The sequence below is a fragment of the Erpetoichthys calabaricus genome, chromosome 4 (genome assembly GCF_900747795.2).
Source record: "Erpetoichthys calabaricus chromosome 4, fErpCal1.3, whole genome shotgun sequence".
Lineage (NCBI taxonomy): Eukaryota > Metazoa > Chordata > Cladistia > Polypteriformes > Polypteridae > Erpetoichthys > Erpetoichthys calabaricus.
In genome coordinates, this window is record NC_041397.2 from 15,247,654 (window position 1) to 15,269,777 (window position 22,124).

The following is a 22,124-nucleotide window of genomic DNA, read 5'->3' on the forward strand; positions in this document are numbered from 1 at the left end:
AGAGAGAGAGAGAGGGGGGGCTGGGGAGGCTTGTGTGCTGCTGAGAGGGAGAGGGGGGGCTGGGGAGGCTCGCGTGCTGCTGAGGGGGGGGGGCTGGGGAGGCTTGCTTGCTGCTGAGAGAGAGAGAGAGGGAGGGGGGCTGGGGAGGCTCGCGTGCTGCTGAGAGAGGGGGAGGGGGCTCACATGCTGCTGAGAGAGAGAGAGAGAGAGCCTGCGCATGCAGGTGAGCAGGGAGCCTGGGTGTTTATGTCAGTGTTATTCAATGTTTTTACTATTACACTGTGCATTCTATGGTGTAATAATTAACTATATTTGTGCTTAAAAATCTTTTAAAAATATATATTTACATACAGTTCGTATGGTCTGGAATGGATTAATTGTATTTACATGCAATCCTATGGGGGAAATTGCTTCGGTTCACGACCAAATCAGTTTACGACCAGAGGTTTGAAACGAATTATGGTTGTGAACCGAGGTTCCACTGTATATTGAGTCTAGAAAACATGATCAGCAAGTCTTTGATAGGCTGCAACAAAATGATGAAAGAACGGGCACATTTTTTTCTCACAAGCTGGGTGGGTGGGTGTTGTGCATGTATCTGCCAAAACCAGTTTTCAGTCACGGACAGTTGTATGTTGCTCTCTCCAGAGTTCCATCTTTTCATTCACTTACTGGTATGCCTGCAGGAACACGTGCAGCGAGCGAGCGTCACACACACACACACACACACACACACACACGCACGCACACAGGCGCGTGAGAGAGAGAGCGCTGGACGCATAAGAATAATAATACTTCATTACATTGATATACCGGTGTTTTCAGTATTCAAAGCACTATCCACACAGGGAGAAACTGGGAAGCGAACCCAAAATCTTCCACAGTCTCCTTACTGCAAAACAGCAGCACTACCATTGCGCTACAAGGCAGTTAAAGAATGCACCGGCCTCGATTTTGTTTTCACTTCTGTTTACAGCGATCGAATCGTAGCGTGCATTGTTGCAATGTTACTTTTCTTGGTGGCTTATTACATTACGGATGTTTCACATGTTAATTTTTTTCCCTGTGCTTAAAAGACATTAAAAAAGTGTTTCTCAACTGTGACTCCGGAACAACTCAGTACGCAAGCTATATTAAGCGTCAGCAACGAAGACTCGCTACACCTTAATAAACAAGTGCTGAAACTTATCCCTACCGACGAAGTAACTTTCATCAGCGTGGCCTCCCATCGTCACAGACGATCCCGCTTTCAGTCACAGACAATTGTATGTTGCTCTCTCCAGAGGTCCATCTTTTCATTCACTCACAGTGGTATCCAGAAACCCACCCCATTTGGACAACTGTGTCGTTCAGCAAGTGTTCACCATCAATACATAATTATGCGGCGTATATTACGCTGCGGGTTGGCTAGTACTATTATACAAAGTTACTGTAGCTTTCTTTCCAATACTGAAAACTTTAAAAAATGTAACACTTAAAGTTTAAAGAAAAGCAATTTATTTCCATACAGTCTCCATATAACAGTCTTAGCCTCTTAGCTAGGTCCTTATTATATTATATTCATTATATTATATTCATTGCTTATATAGGAGCCTTACAGTGTGAGATTTATTTCTTTTGTCCCGACACTTGGCATCTCTTGTTAGTAACCAGTTCGTCAATATCAGGCTTGAAATCTTGTGCAGCTGCAACTTTTATGAGGGATGAAAGGTGCTCGACGGTAAGTCTTGAGCGATGTGGGGTTTTGGTAGCTTTCATTAACAAAAACAATTGCTCACAAAGGTAAGTGCTTCCGAACATTAACAGTACTCTTGATGCCAACTTACGGATCTGCACATACGAGGGTGGCAGGTAAGCATACAAGCCTGGCACACCAACTTCGTTGTATTTTGCCTTTAGAATAGAATCTGACTGCACTTCAATCAATTCCATTTGGATATTCTCAGGCGCATTCTCAACGTTGTAAGAGAACAGCGCAATGCCCTGTTTGTGTGAACTGAAATCATGAAAATGCTCACTGAATTCATTGCTCAGTAATTCAAGTTGGAAAACAAATCCTCCAAAAATCTAATTTTACTTTACTAAGTTTATTTCAAAGTTTATATTGTAAAATAAGCTGATATGCAAAAAGCCACCTGACCTACAATAATTTTACGAACTCAAAATCACAAAAATATGTTAATAAACAACTCACCAACTTCTCGCGTCCACTTCAGATCTTCAGCTGTAGTCTGTAACTGTTCGTTACAATACTAGCACAAAATTACATGAAACTAGAGCAAAAAAAAACGTGAAAATATGCAGGCTATTACTACTTCTGATGGTCAGTTCTTATGCACGGCGGATGGCCACAACTGTTGCAGACACTGCATAGCCGCCTTGTGCTCATGACACGCTTCTATATACGCGTGTCCATAACTTGAAAACCAAGTGGCGGCCCATGATATTCTCATTACGGCAGAACGTTATAATACTACATATAGCTTACTGCTCCGACTTTAGCGACATTTGTAAATACAGTGTACTAATTAACAAGAAACACAATGTTTTTTGGCCACATTGCCATCAGCTGTGTCGTTATTTTCTCTTTCTGTTTTATATTCAATATATATTGGCTTGGCGGCACTGTGCAGGTACACAGTTTGCACATGCCTAAGGCCGCCCCTGCTGCCCGCTGCTGCAGCCTAGCACTTCAGTTGTGACGCTGCGGCTCATTAACTTTGGTCAAGGCTCGTGGCTATACTAGCAGATGACGTTTCCGGTACCATAATGCCATGGGAAAACGCGCTTTTGTCAGAAGGCAGAAGTAAGAAAAGTCAATAAGTAACACCGAAGATGCAGAATGATTCAATCACAAACGATAGTAATCATTTTGTACAAGTTCAGTGCTAACTAGGATCTGTCATGCAGGCCGCACAGATTTCTGTTGTGGGCTGACATGCCTGCCATAGATGATCCTTATAAATTAGGAGAAGTTGTCGTAGAACAGAAAAAACATGCAGAGTTTCTGGATAGGCAGTCAGATTTTATTGCAAAGCATATAAAACCATTGCAGAGTGTATAAAGCTGTCTCAGTTCAGTGAAGTGAGCCACTTGCTTTGGGTGAGCCTCATATTTATTACAATTCTTATCTTGAAACATCCCCGCTGCATATATTTTCTCATCATCTGCTTTACATGTTTTCTCATGGTAATGACCTCACTGTATATTTTTTCTCATAACAATTTCCTTGCCCCATAGACTTTCTCATAACAATCTCCTTCCCAGTAAACCTCTTCATAACAAACCCTTACCACGTGGAGGTGACCATCACCCAATCATCTCTCTATCAATTCTCACATTCCTAATCTTGGGCTGTTAAAAATTGGTGGCCTTTTCAGATAATCAATTCTTACCTTTAAGTGGGAATCTGGAGGACCCACATGTGAAAACTGGACTGCTCAATTAATAATTACTTCTTACACACCAGTATCCTTCAACAATAAAATCATAGGCAGCTGCACTGTTAGGCAATTGTGTGTTGCCACACACTATCTCTGACTTGCCAGCACAGAGGCCGAGCTGCTAGGAATGGAAGCAGGCGGCCTTGAGCTAACAGGCATCCACTCAAAAGAGGAAAAAACGCAAGTGTTTAATAACTATTAAACTGTTATATAGCCCAAGCTAGATTTTTGCTTTAACTTAATTGCCTAAGGTATTGATACGCCTTGATATATAAATTTAAATGCCATTCTAAAATGTTTATATGTATATGTGCTAATGTGAAAGTTTGCTTAGTTTTCTGTGAAAGATTGTGAGAACTTATTTTAATCTTCCTTCTGCTGTGTTCCTACAACAAAAGTGTATTCGGTTTCCTGAGAGAACACATTGTCCTTGACTCACTAAAGTATAAAACAACCATTGAAAGGACAGGCAATTTGCAAACAGTGGTGTTTATGCTAATAAATGGTAACCTACAAGCGTAAGCTTTTAAAAAGTAATAGCTCAAAAACTAATAACGAAGTACTCTGATCCTTCATCTAAATTCTCAATAAAGTCTCTTTTGCTAACTCAACTTTAGGAAAGCACATCCTTAGCCCACATAAGTCGTATATAATTCAGAATTGCGGGTAGTTTAGAAAGAAAAGACTGTTCCAAAATGGAATAAGCAATGTCCTATTTTCACAAATCATGCTTTAAGTATACATTTTGTGCCTTCTTTTGGTCTCTTTGAATTATTAGAATCTTGCAGCATAATTTGGGTATGCTTGGACTCCAGATGTTGTGTGACTTGTGGGAAGACTACCACTTTCCTACCTTTTACTTTTTAATGTATTTGTTTTGAATAAACCATCATGGTCTTCACTTGACACCCCTTCTTTCTCATTCCCTCTGCTAAACTGGTTTCTGCTCTGTACTCTTTATTGTATAATTCATTTTATTGCTCTCCCACTTTATTTACACCTTAAGTTAAAACTTATCTTGTACTCAGTCTTCACCATTCACCATTTTTTAAAAACAGTAAAGCTTGTCCCAGAAATAACAGCCATCAATTTATTTAGTTTATGTGGTTAACATTAAAAAAACTGTTCTAGCTCATTTGATTTTTAAAAATGTACTACTGTATACTGTTCCCTTTACAGCAAAATGCTATGCAGTGATGATCTGTACCCCACACTCTACATTGATTTCTCTGATCAGTCATGGCCCATGCTGTGAATAACTCTTTACTACTCTTAATAAGGCAGTTATGATGTTTAAAGGTGCAGTCTACATAATCTCATCCCACCATGCTTCTTCATTATAGCTTCCTTTTAATCAGCTTGCTTGTTGTTCACACTCTCAGCTATTGCCATGCCGTCCATGAGAGTTCTGTAAAAGAAAATTGTTTATGTGAATTCTTAAGTGTTTTCTGAATAATCAATGCTTTTTTTCTTTTTCTTTTTTTTTGAGATGGATGAAAATGAAGAACACTCTGAAAGTAACCGCTCTGAAAGTATCTTGGACCCAATGCTGTTGATGACCCAACGCTCAACAGGTAAACAAGTGAAATCCTTTCTTTTTTTTTAGTCTTATCATTAATTTTTTTTCTCTGTAAACAAGAATACAAGTGTAGGAATTTAGCATGGTAAGAGATTTAGTATGGTAAATAATAAATGAATTTGGTAAGGCTCCTTCTTTATTTACCATCTCTTATTTATTATCTCTTTTGTAGGAGGTGGTCACCAGCCATTAGACTTGCATCAAGGTAAGTGAAGACCAGTCATTTTTAAGAAACCGGTTAGTACAATTTATTGATAAAAACAAGGATTATAGAAATATGATAACTGCATATATATAAGACAGGATGCAGACAGACTAGACAGACAAGCATGTAACCCAGAAGAGGCTGGCTGTTTACTGGCTATTTACAGTTCTACTTTATCTTGTCACAGATAAACAGTTTTACATTACCAAGTCTTTAAAGATGATGTCTGATGTGTGGAGCTTTGTTCCAGGTTCAAGTGGAGAATTCTCATTGCATTGAAGTGCACTTTCTCTTTGCAATGTGGTCCTTTGTTCAGGTGTCCTGTGCTTTTCTGAGTTAAGCTTTTGCTGTGTCATCTGTAATGTTAGCGTTACTCTTTCAGGCTTCTTGAAGTAATGTCTGCTTCTCAGTCTTCTCAAGCTGCTTGCATAGGCAGACAGGATCTCGGCTTTCTGGTCCAGAAAGAGAAGAGACTTTCAGCTTCCAAGAGAAAGGAGCGGCTCATCTTTTTTTGTTTCAGAGAGCAGGTTAAGAGAGAGTTTATTTTGGAGAGTTTGCACAGGAGTGTTCCCCTGAAATTGTCATTGACTGTGCGCAGATAGAGAAGTGTACCAAGAGATGAGGGCAGCTAGTTTTGAAAGAGATGAATAACCTTTTGTGACTGAATTAAAATAATGTATAGTTACAAAATGGGTGTCTTTTTAGAGATGTGTTATTTTGTCCATCAGAATTATTATTTGTTTTATTATAGCTGTTTGTCCCAAGGTTATTGTACTTTTGCCTTTTTATATTAGTTTTTATTTCTATATTTTTTCTAACCTTACTTGGAAACTCAGTTTAGTTTTAGTTTTCCTTCATCGTGTATTTTTAGTTTTAGAAATGTCTTTGTGAAATAAAAACTAAACTATTTTATTTTTATATATATTCGTTTTAGTTTTAGTTTTAGTAATTATGGCATGGAGTGCCTACGGAGTTTAGTTTTGTGTCACAATCAGACAGAACTGTACACTTAACAGATCTGATATGAGTTTAGTGTTAGTGAAAGCTTACTACCCTACATGGTTTACTATCTGAGGTAGTGAGACTTGAATAGACCACCATAAAGGACAGTAAACCCATAATGAGCAGAGTAAGAGCAGGTGATAGGCGTATGGACAGGCATAAAATAACAGAGACAGCATCTGAGATTAAGAACAACATATACGGCATTATCTAAACCTGTTTATTCAGAGTAGAATTGCAGGAAATCTGGAGCCTACCGCAGCAGGTTTGAATGCAAGGCAGGAAAAATCCCTGTTATGCAATATGTATGATAAGGCTGATGTTAAGAACAAAAAGAATATGATATTTCAACTATCTATTTTGAGAGAGAGAGAAAAACATTGAAAAAAGGGAGACAAAAATTTAAAAATATATTTCTGCTAATGAATTACTTTCACAATATCAGGTATTTCGAGTTGTGAATATGAACTAAAAAAGATAAATGAATAAAAATGGAACAAATACAAAAACCCATTAGTATGTTTAGTTATTCATCACTTGTCAGACTCTCTACCTTTGTTTGTATCGCTTCATTGTTAAACGATGTTTTTATAAAGGAAAAGTGATTGGTCAGCAACAATATGCTGATCTTGTATGATGACCTAGTCAGTCTCTCGATCAGTGCCGTTTAATTTTCAAAAACCGGGAGTGGTCTCCCCTCGACTTTCTTGTATACTCAGATATGGGGATGGATATTTGAGGAGTAAACAGCAAGACAAGGATTATATTTTTATATTATGTACATTAAGGAACTATCAACAACAAATCAAATGAATAATATATTGAACAATTATTATAACAGTAAAGCTGAATAAATTGGACTCTGCAGCTGTATAAATAAAAAAAAAAAAAATTGAGTATGTATTCAGGTAAAGTAAAAAGGTAAATCCGGGTGATGGATTTGGCCCAGATGTTAATACATATCTATAATTGTGGTGTAACAACCACATGCCGAATTTCATCCATCTATCTAGTTGCGTTTTTGAGTTATCGTGTTTATATATACACACACACACACACACGCGCACGCACACACACACAATTCCAAAAAACAGTATTGTTGGACACTGGTTAGTCTATAAAGTCAAGATTAATCAAAATATCAAGGTCGAATTTTTTCATGATTACTATACTTTCTCTATACTTTGTATATAAAAAATTTAAAAATGATTTCTCCTGTGCGAAATGGCAGGTGAATTGCTGTCAACATAAAGCAGACACCTGGGAAGTAAACTGAAACGTTACTCACTCGTGATTTTTCTATCCATATGGTAAACGTTTTGTTGACCAGCACATTCTGATTTCAGCCATTTGAATTACATCTTGATATACAACAAGCACAAAGAAAGGCGGCACGCAAATCGCTTTCTATTTCACACGCTTTACGCACCGGCACTCGGATCGCTCTGTCACCGCAAATGCTGTGTGAACAGCCACCCTCCGTCACCAGCCACCATTCACTGGATGAATATATGCAGGCGGCTTGTGGCCGATGACTTTCTGTTTTAGAGTTAAAACTTACAAGGGTTAAAGACTAACGGCAAGAATATTCATTCAAAAATGAAAACTAAAAATATTTTAGTAAGTTATTTTATTTCAGTTAGTTTTTCCAGCTACTTTAATAGTTTCGTTTAGTTTTAGTTTTTCATTTCGGTTTTGTTAATTATTTTATTTCAGTTTACGAAAATGTTTTTTTAATAATAGTTTCAGTTTTGATTTTAGTTTTCGCTAACTATAATAACCTTGGTTTGTCCTTGAGTGTCTATTATGCGTGCGCCTTCTAACCTGAAGGAGTCTCTGCAAATATGTCTTTGCTGTCAGATTAAGTACAGGCTGGCTTTGGTATGAAGAGCTCAGTCCCTTACTTTACAATTCAAGTGAGGGTTTGGTGCAGCTAAATGTCTGCATGCCTGTTAAATCTGCTGTCTTAACAGGCCTGGTGTGCCACTGAATCCTAGCAGAATGGGCAAATCCAGTTTGTCCAACACAAGAAACTAAACTTCAGAAATCAAGAAATACCAATTTTGGATCTAAAGAAAGTTTTAATGTTGTTGCATATCATGGCAAGATGTTGTGTTTATGGTCCTAAGCCTCTTTCATTACACACAATTAATAATCTGGATGAATATTGCTGGGTGGTAATTAAGGGGAAGAAAACATTTTGTAGTCAATGGTGTCTCTGTATAAAGTAAACACACTGTGACTGATCTAATCAGGTCATTTATTCTTTTACTTGGTGGCACACTTCTAGTGTATTTAAAGATTTTTTTTGTGAAATATGTGTCATTTATTTCATATTGTACAGTTTTCTGATAAAAACTGATCACTTGTATTATGTCTTCATATATAAAAGTAACAATATCAGTGTGAAAAGTTTAAACATACCACAGTTTACGCTTGTGCAAAATTAATGTTCACGCTGTAAAGTTAGAAAAGTGAAACCAATCCAGTTTGTGTTAAGTGGAGTGGGTAACAGGTGCCTGGGTTTTATGCTTTGTTTGGGCTAATGAGTGTGAATTCAGCAAATTGCAAATGTCAGATAGCTAAAGGGATTTGAATAAAGGAACTGTATTGCCTACAACACAACGCAAACTTGTGGTGTTTTATGGATCCTTTCATTTGTAGGTTTTCTTAATCTTGGGAATAATTTAAAAATGAGTGAAAGTAACCATATATGAACTTTGTCCTTATGTGGATAAATAAACTCTCATATCAAGTATATGAAAACACTACTATTAATGGCCATCAGAGAGACAAGTGGGCTTAGAAGATGGTATGGTGTGTAACAAGGCGCTATATAGGTGCCTGACCTGACACAGAGGCACGTACCAAATAACAAAGACTTTTATTGTTCTTCACCCGTGGGCACACGTCTTCCCCGTGACCCACAGGCAATACACAGTCCATAAGCACTAGTCCACAGCAAACAAATCCTTTCTCCCTTTACCACCACTCCTCCTCAGGCTTAGTCCTCCTCCTCCTGTCTCTGGCTAGTGAGTGGTGGTGGCTGGCCCTTTTATAGCCCACCCGTAAGTGTTCCAGGTGCTTGACCACCTGGACCTAATTGCACTTCCGGGTGGGGCTGAAGATTCGTCCATGACTCCATGCAGCTCCCCCTAGCGGCCATCCGAGCCCCCAACCAGGCTGTGGAGGACTCCATCTCCCATGGAGCCATGCGACAGGTTGGGGGATCACCGTCCACCAAGGAGGCTGCCACCAAGCGTCCCGGGGGAGGTATTGAGCTGCCCATGGTTGCTCCCTCGGAACAGATGCAGCAGGGGCGTCCCTGCCGGGCATGAGACCTCGCTGTCCGCCACAGGTGTAATGTTTGCTACTTACTGTATTTACCTCATACAGTTCTGGTTCTTTGCATTTTGATGGGAAGCATTAATGAAGATTAGCCATTTGCATATAGTTTGTCAATTGTTCTCCCATAATATTCTTTAAAATGCTGATTCATCTTTTAAAAGTAAATTTTATGATCCAATATCACGCAGATAAAAAAAATACTTTTTTTTTTTAAAAAAAAAAAAAAGCAATTTTTATTGTGCACAAATTAAACGTGAATTTATTTTCAAAAGCTAGTAAATGCAATAACAAATGGAAAGTATATAATTAAACTAAACTAATAAAATAAAACTGTGCTCTGCCCTTTCTTATATAGTTCCTATGTGTTATGAGACCAGTCCAACCTGTAACAGGTAGGGAGGAAACCAATCTAGTTGCAGCAAAGCAGGAAGCAGGGTCTTTATGGTAGATGTGATCAATTGCTGAAAAGAAAGCATTTATCTATGATTACGACGATAGGAGCAGAAATGCACAATTGAACATCTTTTGAAAAGTTTTGCTGTTGCACTTGCTAGCTGTCGTTAAGGTGTCTGTTAATATGGATTGCTTTGGTGTTGACACCTGTTATGTCTGCCTTGCATAAAAACAAAGTTGGCCAAAGAAAACATTGTTATTCTCAATTACTACAAGAAAAAATAATTAATGACTGCCTTCTGAGTTGAGCTTAGTGTTAGAAAGACAAGGCGAGATATCAGTATGGAAAGAATATGAAGTTTTTTTTTTGAACTGGCGTTGTGACACAAGCGTTGATTTGGCTTTCTAAGTAATGTCTGCTGCAGCAAAGGAATTTGTGGCATAATAGTAATTTTTCCTGGATCATATTAATACAGCCTTCTTGCACACATTCCAACAAAGAGTGAGAGACTGCCTAGTAACTTTATCTGTTCTTTCTCAGATCTGTGCTTTTCATAGACCATCCCCACATGTGTCACTTTTAGTGTCTACGGAATACAACGCCTTGGCAAGTTTCATTAAATAGTCAGCAGACTTCTCGTTTATTTTACTAGCAAATTAAAGTTGCTTTCCCGTTTTCTAAATTGTATTGGGTGTTCCCAAGATTTATGGCATTTGGCTTCATCTATATTTAATAGAGTTTGTTGCTGCTTAAAGTAGGCTTTGGCCATCTCAATAATGCAATGATAATCTTTTGTTTAGTAAAATACTGGTAGAGTTTGCCAGTATCCAGTGTTGCATTTTTAAGCCATGATAGACCAATACTAGCGATAAGGCAAATGAGTTATATACTTATTTTATTTGGGGAACAAAATCAGTATAATTAGCCTGTGATATTGGTAGCATGCAAAAAGTCAAAATAATCCATAAAAGTGAATTTTGAAGTTTTTCTTTCCCTATTATAGATAAACCAGGATCACTTTGACGCAAATCTGAACTGCTTTTGTGGATACATTTCCACATTTTGTGAACTTGGTTCATTTGAATTTACCTGAAAAGATCTGGAAAAAAACATGGATTTTTAACCATGCAGCTTTAAAATTGAATCCAAATCAAATCAAGACAACCTCTGAAGTGTGTATAATTCATCCATATTGGCTTAAAATCCTTTTTGCAAATTTAATGCCACTCAGAAACAAATAGTTTACGTGTTGATTCATTGATAGAATGGCAGATTAATAGTCTTTATTGTAAATCTCCGCCTTAGCCCTCCCACAAGTAGGCAGAGAAAGTCAGCATTGTCTGAAATTGAGCTTCCCAAAAAAGACTGCTAATACCTTGCAGCTTCTCTTGGTATACAATATGTTGTAGTCTGGATGCACACAAAATAGTGGAAGTAAGCTTAAGAGTTACCTGGTGTCACAATTGTCAGAAATTATTTATAATATACCTACTGGCAGTTATCTATTCCTCATGCCACCATTGTTTTATTCTTCACTTACCCTTTCGTTTTTGTTCAGGAAAAGAAGCAGAATTCTGGCAGTTGTGCCAAAAAACTGGATGTGTAGAGAAGATCTTTTCCAAAATCACGGCTGAGCTAACAACTGTTTCCATGAAGATTACTAATCACAGTGCCAGTGAGAATGGTAGGTGATGATGGTTTTATTATTAGCCACAATTCCAATTTGCTAAATGCATATGGCAAATAAAACCTGATTACAGTCACAATGGCCCACATTACAAAATACAAGTCAAATAAGAAAGCATTTCTATTTCAGTTCTTTCTAATACCTTGAGAGATTTCTTGAGAAGAGAATGTTTCTCAGGTTTTGCCCGATGCATTTCACTCTGCCTTTTGGGACGTCCTGGAAACCTGTTGTGTCTCTTGTTTTATTTGCCTCATGTATTTTGAGATTCAGATCCTTTTTTCCTGGCTGTTGCTTTCAGAGAATTGTACTTTTTTTCTTCCCTGAGTCGTTCTGTTTAGAGAGTTAGGTGTGTGAAATGTTAGTTGTATGAGGATTAGTTCAAAGGCTGTATTCCTGCTTTTACACCTTTTTTGCTATATTGTTGTAGCCCCAATTTGTAAAATCTTTGGAAAAATTTGGCATAACTTTGGCACTGAAAACTCCGGAACTATAAAGTCATTTTGTATTGTACTCCTCTTTGTTGAATACCATTTTCTTGTTTCTTCTTTCCTCAGATTACAAGTTTGCCTTCGCAGTAGTAATGGCCTCTGGTCTTCTTCCCCAGATCACATCAGAAAATGAAGCCGGTAGAGTGAAATCTTTTTATTAATTACCCATTTGATGTTAAATTAATACTTTACATTCTGTTTGAACATCTGTACATAAAGTAGAAGTTTACATGACATATAAATTACAAATCCACTGTTATGCTGATGACACATAATTCTTTTTACCTCTGAAATGAGGTAAATCCCTTAAATCCTTATTGAAGACATCAAGTCTTGGATGTCATTACATTTTCTTGATTCTAATATAAAGAAAACTGAGATTGTGATATTTCGGCTCACTGACATCCGTAGTACCTATGATTGTAGTCTTGGTCCACTAGTCCCTTATGTCTGTTGCTGATCTTAAAAAGGTTACTCATGCCTTTTGTTTCTTTGTGTTTGGACTACTGTAACCATTATACACAAGAGTTACTCAACCATACCTTTCTTGGCTACAACTGTTCCAAAATGCTGCACTTACACTTTTGACGGGCACACGTAAGGGTGACCATATTGTATAATTTCTGTTTTAGCCTCCCTTTATTGGCTTCTGTTTTGTTATCGGGTTGATTTTAAAGTACTAATTGTGCGTTTTTAAGTGCATCAAAGGGTTAACATCTTCCTATCTCTCCGACATTTTACTCCTTTATATTTCATCTCACCATCTTAGGTTGTCTGATCAGACAGGCTTAGTAGTGCTGAGGGCTCGCCTAAAAATTAAAGGAGAGTGGGCTTTTGCAACAAACTACCTGCTTATGTCAGGTCCGCTACAACTGTGGCTATTTTTAAGTCCAGGTTGGAATCGCATCTTTTTTCTTCGGCTTTTAATTAGAATTGGTTCCTGTAATATTTTTAGTGTTTTATTTATTTTTTGTGCTTATGTTTGTACCACCACCCCGGGGAGAACATGCAGCAACCCGGGGTTTAGTTGATCAGAAAACTGCTAGGGAAAAGCAGTTCATTATTAAAAATCTTTTGTGGTAACGTGACCAATGCTCGTCCTTATATTTGACCCCTCACCACATGCCCCAGATCAACATAAGACAATAAGCATTACAACGATGAGGAAGAGGAAAATAGATATAGTGGAACCTCGGTTTGCGAGTAACTTGGTTTTGCAAGACAAGCTAAAATTTTTAATAAATTTTGACTTGATAAATGAGCGAGGTCTTGCAATACGAGTAGTATGTATACGCTTTGTCTGCTGAGTGTCATGTGATCACAACTGAGCTGATGGTTCTTCTCTCTCTCTCTCTCACTGCGGGATTGTGGGCAATCGTCTCCTATTCTCCGTCTGAGTCGGCGTGCCTCACTCATATAGTCAACATCCGTACGAGCGTATACTGTTTACTACAGCATTGTGACTCTGTGTGTGTGTGTGTGCCGTGACGTGACGTGCAAGTCCCCGTCTTGCACCCCAAAACACGAAGCTGAGTCTCAGTACTTTAGCAACACCAGCTTTATTCAGCTTGAAACAGCAACAGCGCGGTTATTTATTGTAGCGGGATCTGCCACTCTCCTATACACAGACACAGCAGTCAGGCAGGGTCGTGGCCAAGTAGTACTGTGCCCTGCGCGTTTATAATGTTCCTTCTTCCTTGTATCACCCATCGATGGCAGGCTCTTATAGCATGTCCATGATCTTTTCGGATTCGCTTTTACGGCGAACTGCCACACCGTAGGGAGACTGCGATTGCTTTGGGACGCTCTTTCGCATGTCATCCCGTTGGCTGGAATCCCACAAGAGTTTAGAAACTCACTCACACCAGCCATGATTCTTTTCAAAGGTAAAGTGCAGGTTAATTTGTTTTATGTATTTTTACTTTATATTTTGTATTAATCATTTTTATATGAATAGTTTTGGGTTGTGGAACGAATCATCTGCGTTTCCATTATTTCTTATGGGTTCGCTTTGATACACGAGTGTTTTGGACTGCAAGAACGTTTCCGGAACGAATTATGCTCGCAAACTGATGTTCCACTGTATATATTTCCCCAAATTGGTTTATTGTCCTTACAGTTTCTGAGCAAGATGAAATGTAGAAACCTCCCGGAGTACGCCGGCAGCTGAGCTGATAACAGTTCTGTTCTACCAGTCCCACAGAGTTGATTGCCCCGGAGAAACTAAAAAAGTTCTTCAGAGACGCATCTTCCTTGTATAGCCGAGTGAAAAAAAAAACCTTCTTCCAGCAGGTGTATTCTTGGTGCTAACTCGGTGCTTCTCCTTGCTCCATCACACAATGTCTCTCTCTCTTCTCTCCCCCTTCTCTTCTGGTTAAAAAGTCTTCAGCACCAATCATCCTGTTTGTGTTCTGTCTTCCCCCTTAAAGGTGTATTATCAGTAACTCATTTCTTAAAGTGCCCCCTGAGGAGCCGCAAACTGACAGCAGGGCAGTAGCACATGTGGCACCCGCTACAACTTTATCCTTTCTTAGAATGCAGCTATACTTACCTTGTTTATTTTAGTGTATGGCACTTTGGTCAACGTCGGTTGTTTTAAATGTACGGTACTGTATCTTACAATTGTACTTCATTTCTTTTGTATCTCCAAACAGAGATTGAAGAAAAGCTGGAAAACATGCAGAAACAGCAGAACCTGTTGACGCAAGCAAAGTCTGCAATGCAGGAAATGAAGGCAAAGATGAATCAATGGCAACCTTAACAGCGGCCTTACTCTGGATGGAGTTGTAGACCCACACTTGTATATGTAACGGTGTAATGATGAGATTTGATTCAAACAGGTCTGCAGATGAACATTCCTGTTGACTGTCCTTGGAGCTGCTTGCCTTACTTCTGTTCTATATTTCTTTATCCCAATCTTGCCTCATTGATAGGCTATTGACTGTCACTTTGTCTCGTTTCTGCTGGCCTTTTTGCCTTCACAAACTTTTTAATATACCTCATCTTGTGTGGTTGCTTTCTATTGGAGGGGTATTTTTGCCTCTGCCTCTGCTGCTGTCCTAATGCCACTCTGCTCATAGAAGCTGCATCAGATTCTCCCCAACATTTCAAATCGGTTTTAGAGTATTGTGTTTACACCATAGAGTTATATGGCATGGCTTACATACCTGTGTCATTCTCAGTGACACACTGAAAAATGCATGGGATGTATTAGTTCTGGGGGATTTTGCTTTATTAGTTCAAATATTTCCCATGCAATCTTGTTTTTTCTTTAAATTGTTGCACATGTGTTAATAGCAACCCCACTTGTAACCATGCATTCTGCACTTTTTCCAACAAACTGTTTGCTACTCCTGAAAACAGAAGTGTTTAATCAGTTTGCTCCTGCTAAGATGTCAGCAAATCATGTCTGAATGTTTTATGATTTTTGTTCACTTATCCTCTGCATCTTTCATCTGCATTTCATACTCTGAATGATCTTCTGTTAAGAAAATTGATGTCATGCCAGATACACAGTTTTTAAATCACAGAATTGTTGGAATCAGAAAAATGCAATTGATTCACATTTTAGAGACACATGACATTGTTTTTAAAATGTTTCTTAAAGTACCGACAATACCAAGGTTTGTGATTAACAAGTTTAAAACCATGTTACCGTAAGTAGCTTTCAGAAATAGGCACTTTGGTGCATGGTGATGTGGGGGGGCTGTTCTTTCTGTGGTACAACGTATTTTATGCCATTTGTCTCATCCAGATTCATAGCAGCATCCTGAGAGGAATTCTGAAAAGAGTGAAATGTGTTGCTGAAAAGAACAGTAAATGAACCCCAACCTTGTAGCATACTGTATAGACCAGATGTATTTGAAAGGTACCTTACGTGAGTACGACTTTATTATTCAAGGATGTACACAATAAAGGTAGGCAAAGTGTAGATTTCTTTCAGAGTGTCACTGACACTTCAATTTGTCCATAAACATTTTCAGGGATACATTCCTATGGATATGAGCTTTACTATTAAACACAAGAAATTAACAAAGAGAAAATAGGTTGGAAAAAAATAGCTTAAAAGTGGACATTCTCTATTGAAATGTCCCTCATTCGCTTTTAAGGTGCATACATAGCCTGTTGTCTCGGGAAGACAAAACAGTGCCTTAAATCTGAGTAAAGAAGAAAGAACCCAGGAGTTTATGGGTCATCATGGTGTTACAATTGCCAGTACGACCAAGTTCTAGATATTAAACCCGTAATTCTCTAAAAACTGCAGTAATCATCATTTTATCAAACATAAAATATTTTAAATGTTATATATAATAGAATGTTATATATGTATATAAGATTTAGTACTTGGTATATTTAAGTATTTTTCAATTAAATAATAATACAGTTGAAACATTTTAGAAACAATGACCATTATTGTCATTAACATGGCAACTCTGAGTCTTTGTATGATTTTAATTTGAATGTAAGGTTTAAATTGTTCTCAAGGTAGAGATACATGCATGTTGCGTCGTCCAGCACATAAAGATAAAATCCTGCTACCAAGATTAAATGGATAGTAAAACGGAACATGCACAATGAGTCGTAGTCGACTTGTCACCATCTACATCCAGGCTTTAAACCGAAGCCCTTAAGAAGGCTATCCGAATGTTGGGTTATGTAACGTGATTGTGGAGTACAAGTAAAAGGAGGTTCTGCTCAGTCTTTATAACACACCAGTGAGGCCTCATCTGGAGTCCTGTGTGCAGTTTTGGTCTCGACTACAAAAAAAAAAAGACATAGCAGCACTAGAGAAAGTCCAGAGAAGAGCGACCAGGCTGATTCCAGGGCTCCAGGGGATGAGTTATGAGGAAAGAGTAAAAGAGTTGAGCCTTTACAGGAGATTGAGAGGAGACATGATTGAAGTGTTTAAAATTATGAAGGGAATTAGTCCAGGCGATCAAGACTCTGAATGTAAAACGAGTTCATCAAGAACACGAGGACACAGTTGGAAACTTGTGAAGGGTAAATTTCACACAAACATTAGGAAGTTTTTCTTCACACAGAGAACCACCGACACATGGAATAAGTGACCAAGAAGTGTGGTGTTCTACTTCGTGTTATTTTGGAAGAATTAAGCGGGTAGGATTGGCAAGCTTTACTGGGTTGAACGGCCTGTCCTTGTCCAGATTCTAATGACAGAATTTCAGAAACAACCCTAAATGAATGCTTTCATTCTTTTTTTTTTATTATCAAGCTTTTACAAAATCATTCATCTAAGTATGTTTAACTCCTTTATCAGTCAGCAATGATCATTAAGTAGAAATCAGACTGTAAAGGACTTTGGATGAGAACTTACTATTAAAAGCTGTTTGCTTTTCACCCATAGTTCTTAACCTTGCAGGACTGCATTGTTTGCCTTCAGTGTGAGGTTGAAATCACAACATAGGATCAGAATGGTTAGAATAATTTCAATATTGCATCCCTGCTAACATGTAGGATTAGTGCTTCATTAAAAAAGAAGTACTGAGTATGTAGCTCTTCTTTAGCTTTAATTTCAAGTTCAGGAATGAAGCAAATGGAAGACTTGGGTGAAGAGCTCGCAGTAGTCAGTGCCACAGTGTGGGCCAGTGGATGCAGCGTCTTTTTAGTTTTGCATTTTTTTAATTGAAAATCTGTTCATTGCATGAAAGGAAATGTGTTATCAAGTGAATGTTTATCTCATTTACAAAATGTAATAGGACTTTTTATGCTTTATATTAACTTATATATCACTCAAGACATGCTTTAAATAATTAATCATGATATCTTGGTATTATTTTAATGCTTTGTTTGTGTTAGATTTTACAGTTTTTGCATATAATAGAAATAATCAAAAGCAATCATGTTTTACATTTTGAATGGACCCTTTGGTAGGGTGACCGCTCAAATCTGACCTTGTGTGAATGATTGACCTTTTCTTTTTTTGCAACTTTTGCCACAAGTAGCTGCAGAATGATTTGTGCAGTGTGCCCAGCATGGGGCACTTTTTAAAGCTTTTGAACAGAAATTCCTCTTATAAGCATATTGACCTGCTCTGTTACACACAAGTCATATCATGTCACTTTAGGCCTCATTGATTGCTATTTTTATACTAACAGTTGTCAGGTACATTTTGGCTCATTTCAAGCACCATCTCAAAGTGCTCAGTACACTGTCGCAGGATACTACAAATGCAGTATAAATTAAAGAGGACTGCTTGTATTACGGCATCAAATTAAAATTACAAAAGCTCAAAAGGCCGCGTGAACACTGCAGGCGAGACGCCTCTGTTCGGCTTCACTTAACTTGGTTGGTGGGCTGTCTGTGGTGAGTCCCATTTACAACTGATAGGACAGTGATTATGTATTTGAATAAATGGAGAAAAAAAACTGTTAAATTTTCATTTGATATCTTATTTTGTGTATTCTATAACATATTTACACATTATTATGACTTGTATTGCTCTATTGAAAAGTAACATGATAATTTAATAAATAAAACTAAAGTGCACTTTAATGATGAGTTTCTTGTGTTTGGCTGGCTTCATGTTCCAGTTTATTGTCCACTTGACATTGAGATTCTTGTGTGTCTCCCACAGACCAGAAGACCAACAACAGAAGGGGGAATGCTGAACACGGCATACTGAGAAATTTGGTTTGCGCACATACGCCTTCCTTTGCTTTGTCATACACACATTGAAATCTGTGCTCTGGTGTGCCTACCACATCCAATATAAAACCTGAGGTTAAATTGTCAGTGTAAAATGATTAACATCTTTAGAAAAAATAACCTCTAGTATATATTGTATGCACAATAGTGCATGGAAATTTCAAACTTTGCTGAAATAACAGAAAAGCAACACAATAAAAAATGGGAAAACAAGAACTACTGCAGCCATTAAGGTCAGTTGCTCTTATGCGGCTGTCACAACTTGATAGACACCTTTGACGCACAGAGCAAATGAGCCTCTGAATCTGCAGTCGTGAGCTGTTATCACAGTTCCGGCAAAAGTGGGACTTGATCACGTTGCTGACCATAGGCATTGTTAGGGATGTTAACTTAAATAACTAATTTAAATCTTAAATAAAGAGCAGTTGAGATCAGCATTACAGATATCTCCAAGATAGATATCCTTTATTACAACAAGCTTCAATGGAGACTGTCATGTGCACAGGTCAGTTCAGCATGACATGGTTGGAGACAATAACAAACCAATGACCTTTAAGTTTTATTTGCATAACTCAGTTAGGAAGCACATCACTTTTCACCAATCAGCATAAAGATAAATGGATCTTTAATGCATCTATATCTTTTGAATATAGAGATATCCCATTGTTCTTCAAATGAGTAATACCCACTATGTCACAAAGCATTCATTATCATTAGTTCCATCACAAAGACCTCAATGCAATACAATACAACAGAGTGCAGGTGCAGAGTGCTGTGAACAATTCTATTTGAAATACAATATAGATTATATTAAATACAGAACTGGTATACATATAAATACAGCTTTGTTAAAATGCTCAGGTAGAAACTTATTAAACAGAAACTAACAATATCTGTCCATTAGTTAATTGAGTAACTAAGGCCATCTGACAACAGAGGTGACTTCTTCTTCTTCTTTCGGCTGCTTCCGTTAGGGGTCACCACAGCGGATCATCTTCTTCCATATCTTCCATATCTCCCTGTCCTCTGCATCTTGTTCTGTTACACCCATCACCTGCATGTCCTCTCTCACCACATCCATAAACCTTCTCTTAGGCCTTCCAATTTTCCTCTTCAGTTTAAAATACAGTTTAAAGGAGCATTTCTTGATGCAGTGGCAGAATGCATTAAGCAGCAATGATTTCCCAACGTCTTCCTGAGCCCATGTGGCTATGTCCGTCACGCTAGCATGACGGTTTCTAATGCAATACCGCCTAAGGGCTCGAAGGTCACGCACATTCAGCAGAGGTTTCCACTCTCGGCCTTTACACACAGATTTCTCCTGACTCCCTGAATCTTTTCACAATGTTATTAACTGTAGATGGTGACCGAGACACAGTTTTTAAATGGACAGATAATTCTCTTCATTCCTTGCAAAGACTGAGCCTTTGGTGGCTGCTCCTTTTATACCCCATCTTGACACCCACACCTGTTACCAGTTAACCTGCTAACTGAGAAACCTTACAGAGTGTTACTTGTATAACCTTCACAGTCTTACTTTGTCTATGTCCCAACTTTTTTGGAGTGCATTGCAGGCATCAATTTCTAAATGTGTTTGTGTTTTAACAAATAGAATTAAGTTTGTCGGTGAAAACACTGAAGATCTTTTCTTTGTCCCTTTGCCCGTTAGATAAAGGTTCAAGTGAATTACCAAATTACAGATTTTAATTTCTATTGCATTTTTAGGAAGTGTGCCAACTTTTTTGGAAATGGGGTTTGTATTTATTGAGCTTTTGTAAAAAGTCAAATTTCCCCCTGGGGATGAAGAAAGTTTCATTTGTTTAGTAGTGCATACAAAAGTGTCCTCAATCTAATCAGAAGGGTTCTCATTCCATGTACAGTGGAATCTCGGTTTGCGAGCATAATTCGTTCCGGAAACGTGCTCGTAGTCCAAAGCACTCATATATCAAAGTGAATTTCCCCATAAGAAATAATGGAAACTCAGATGATTTGTTCCACAACCCAAAACTATTCATATAAAAATGATTAATACAAAATATAAAGTAAAAATACATAAAACAAATTAACCTGCACTTTACCTTTGAAAAGGATCATGGCTGGTGTGAGTGAGTTTCTAAACTCTTGTGGGATTGCACCCAACGAGACGACACGCGGAAGAGCGGCCCAAAGCAATTGCAGTCTCCCAGTGCTGTAGCAGTTCTCCATAAAAGCGAATCTGAAAAGATCGTGGACATGCTATAAGCGCCTGCCGTCAATGGGTGATACAAGGAACAAGGAACATTATAAATGTGCAGGGCCCTGCCTGACTGCTGTGTCTGTGTATAAATAACTGCGCTGTTGCTGTTTCAAGCTGAATAAAGCTTGTGTTGCTAAAGTACTGAGACTTAGCTTTGTGTTTTAGGGTGCAAGACGGGGACTCGCACGTCACAGCACACACACACACACACGAGCGCGTGCACACAGTCACAATGCTAATGCTGTAGTAAACACTATACGCTCATATGGATGTTGACTATATGAGTGAGGCATGCCGACTCAGACGGAGAATAGGAGACGATTGCCCACAATCCCGCAGTAAGAGAGAGAGAAGAACCATCAGCTCAGTTGTGATCACATGACGCTCAGCAGACAAACTACTCGTACTGCAAGACCTCGCTCGTTTATCAAGTGAAAATTTATTAAAAATTTTTGCTCGTCTTGCAAAACACTCGTAAACCAAGTTACTCACAAACCGAGGTTCCACTGTACTTTGTTGCTGTTCGCTTGTCCCTATAATGGTCAGCTCTGTGTCATGTATGAGGTAAAAACTCAGACCCGAGGAGCAGTGTGAGGGCAGCGAAACTGTGCTTGTACTTCCTCCTCTCCTCTGTTGTCTGCTCCATGGTGTTGCTTCTTCTCCTCTCTTTTCTCTGCTTTGCTCTCCTTGTTCAGCTCCCTCACATCTCCACTTCAGTTTGTTCCCATCTCTCTCGTCCTATGTAGTTCAATCCCCTCCGTCCCTTTTCTCTTTTATTCCTTTTTCTTCTCTTCCTGTATGTTTTATTACATTTCCCCCCTTTTTAAAGTACTAGGGTGTTGTACCGTGTCAGCCATTATGGATGTAATGAGAAGTCAAGCAGAATGACACCTTTTATTGGCTAACTAAAGAGATTACAATATGCAGGCTTTTGAGGCAACTCAGGCCCCTTCTTCAGGCGAGACGTAATACAGAAACTGGAATTCCCTGTGCTTATACATACACCAGGACAGAGACAGCACTGGAAAAACTTTAAGTTAAACCTCTTAGATGTAAAAAATTAATTCCAGTCACTG

General features: G+C 38.4%; 1 protein-coding gene across 1 annotated transcript in view; it reads left to right on the forward strand.

The window, feature by feature from the left end:
- The window catches only part of LOC114650228 (PHD finger protein 6-like), a 67,899-nt gene extending 49,234 nt beyond the window's left edge, over positions 1–18,665 (forward strand). The window contains exons 12-16 of the mRNA XM_051926356.1: positions 4,933–5,017; positions 5,195–5,227; positions 11,530–11,655; positions 12,213–12,284; positions 14,801–18,665. Of these exons, the coding sequence (XP_051782316.1) occupies positions 4,933–5,017; positions 5,195–5,227; positions 11,530–11,655; positions 12,213–12,284; positions 14,801–14,907 (423 nt within the window). The 3' untranslated portion in view covers positions 14,908–18,665. The remainder of the gene's footprint in view (positions 1–4,932; positions 5,018–5,194; positions 5,228–11,529; positions 11,656–12,212; positions 12,285–14,800) is intronic.
- Positions 18,666–22,124: the final 3,459 nt, after the last annotated feature.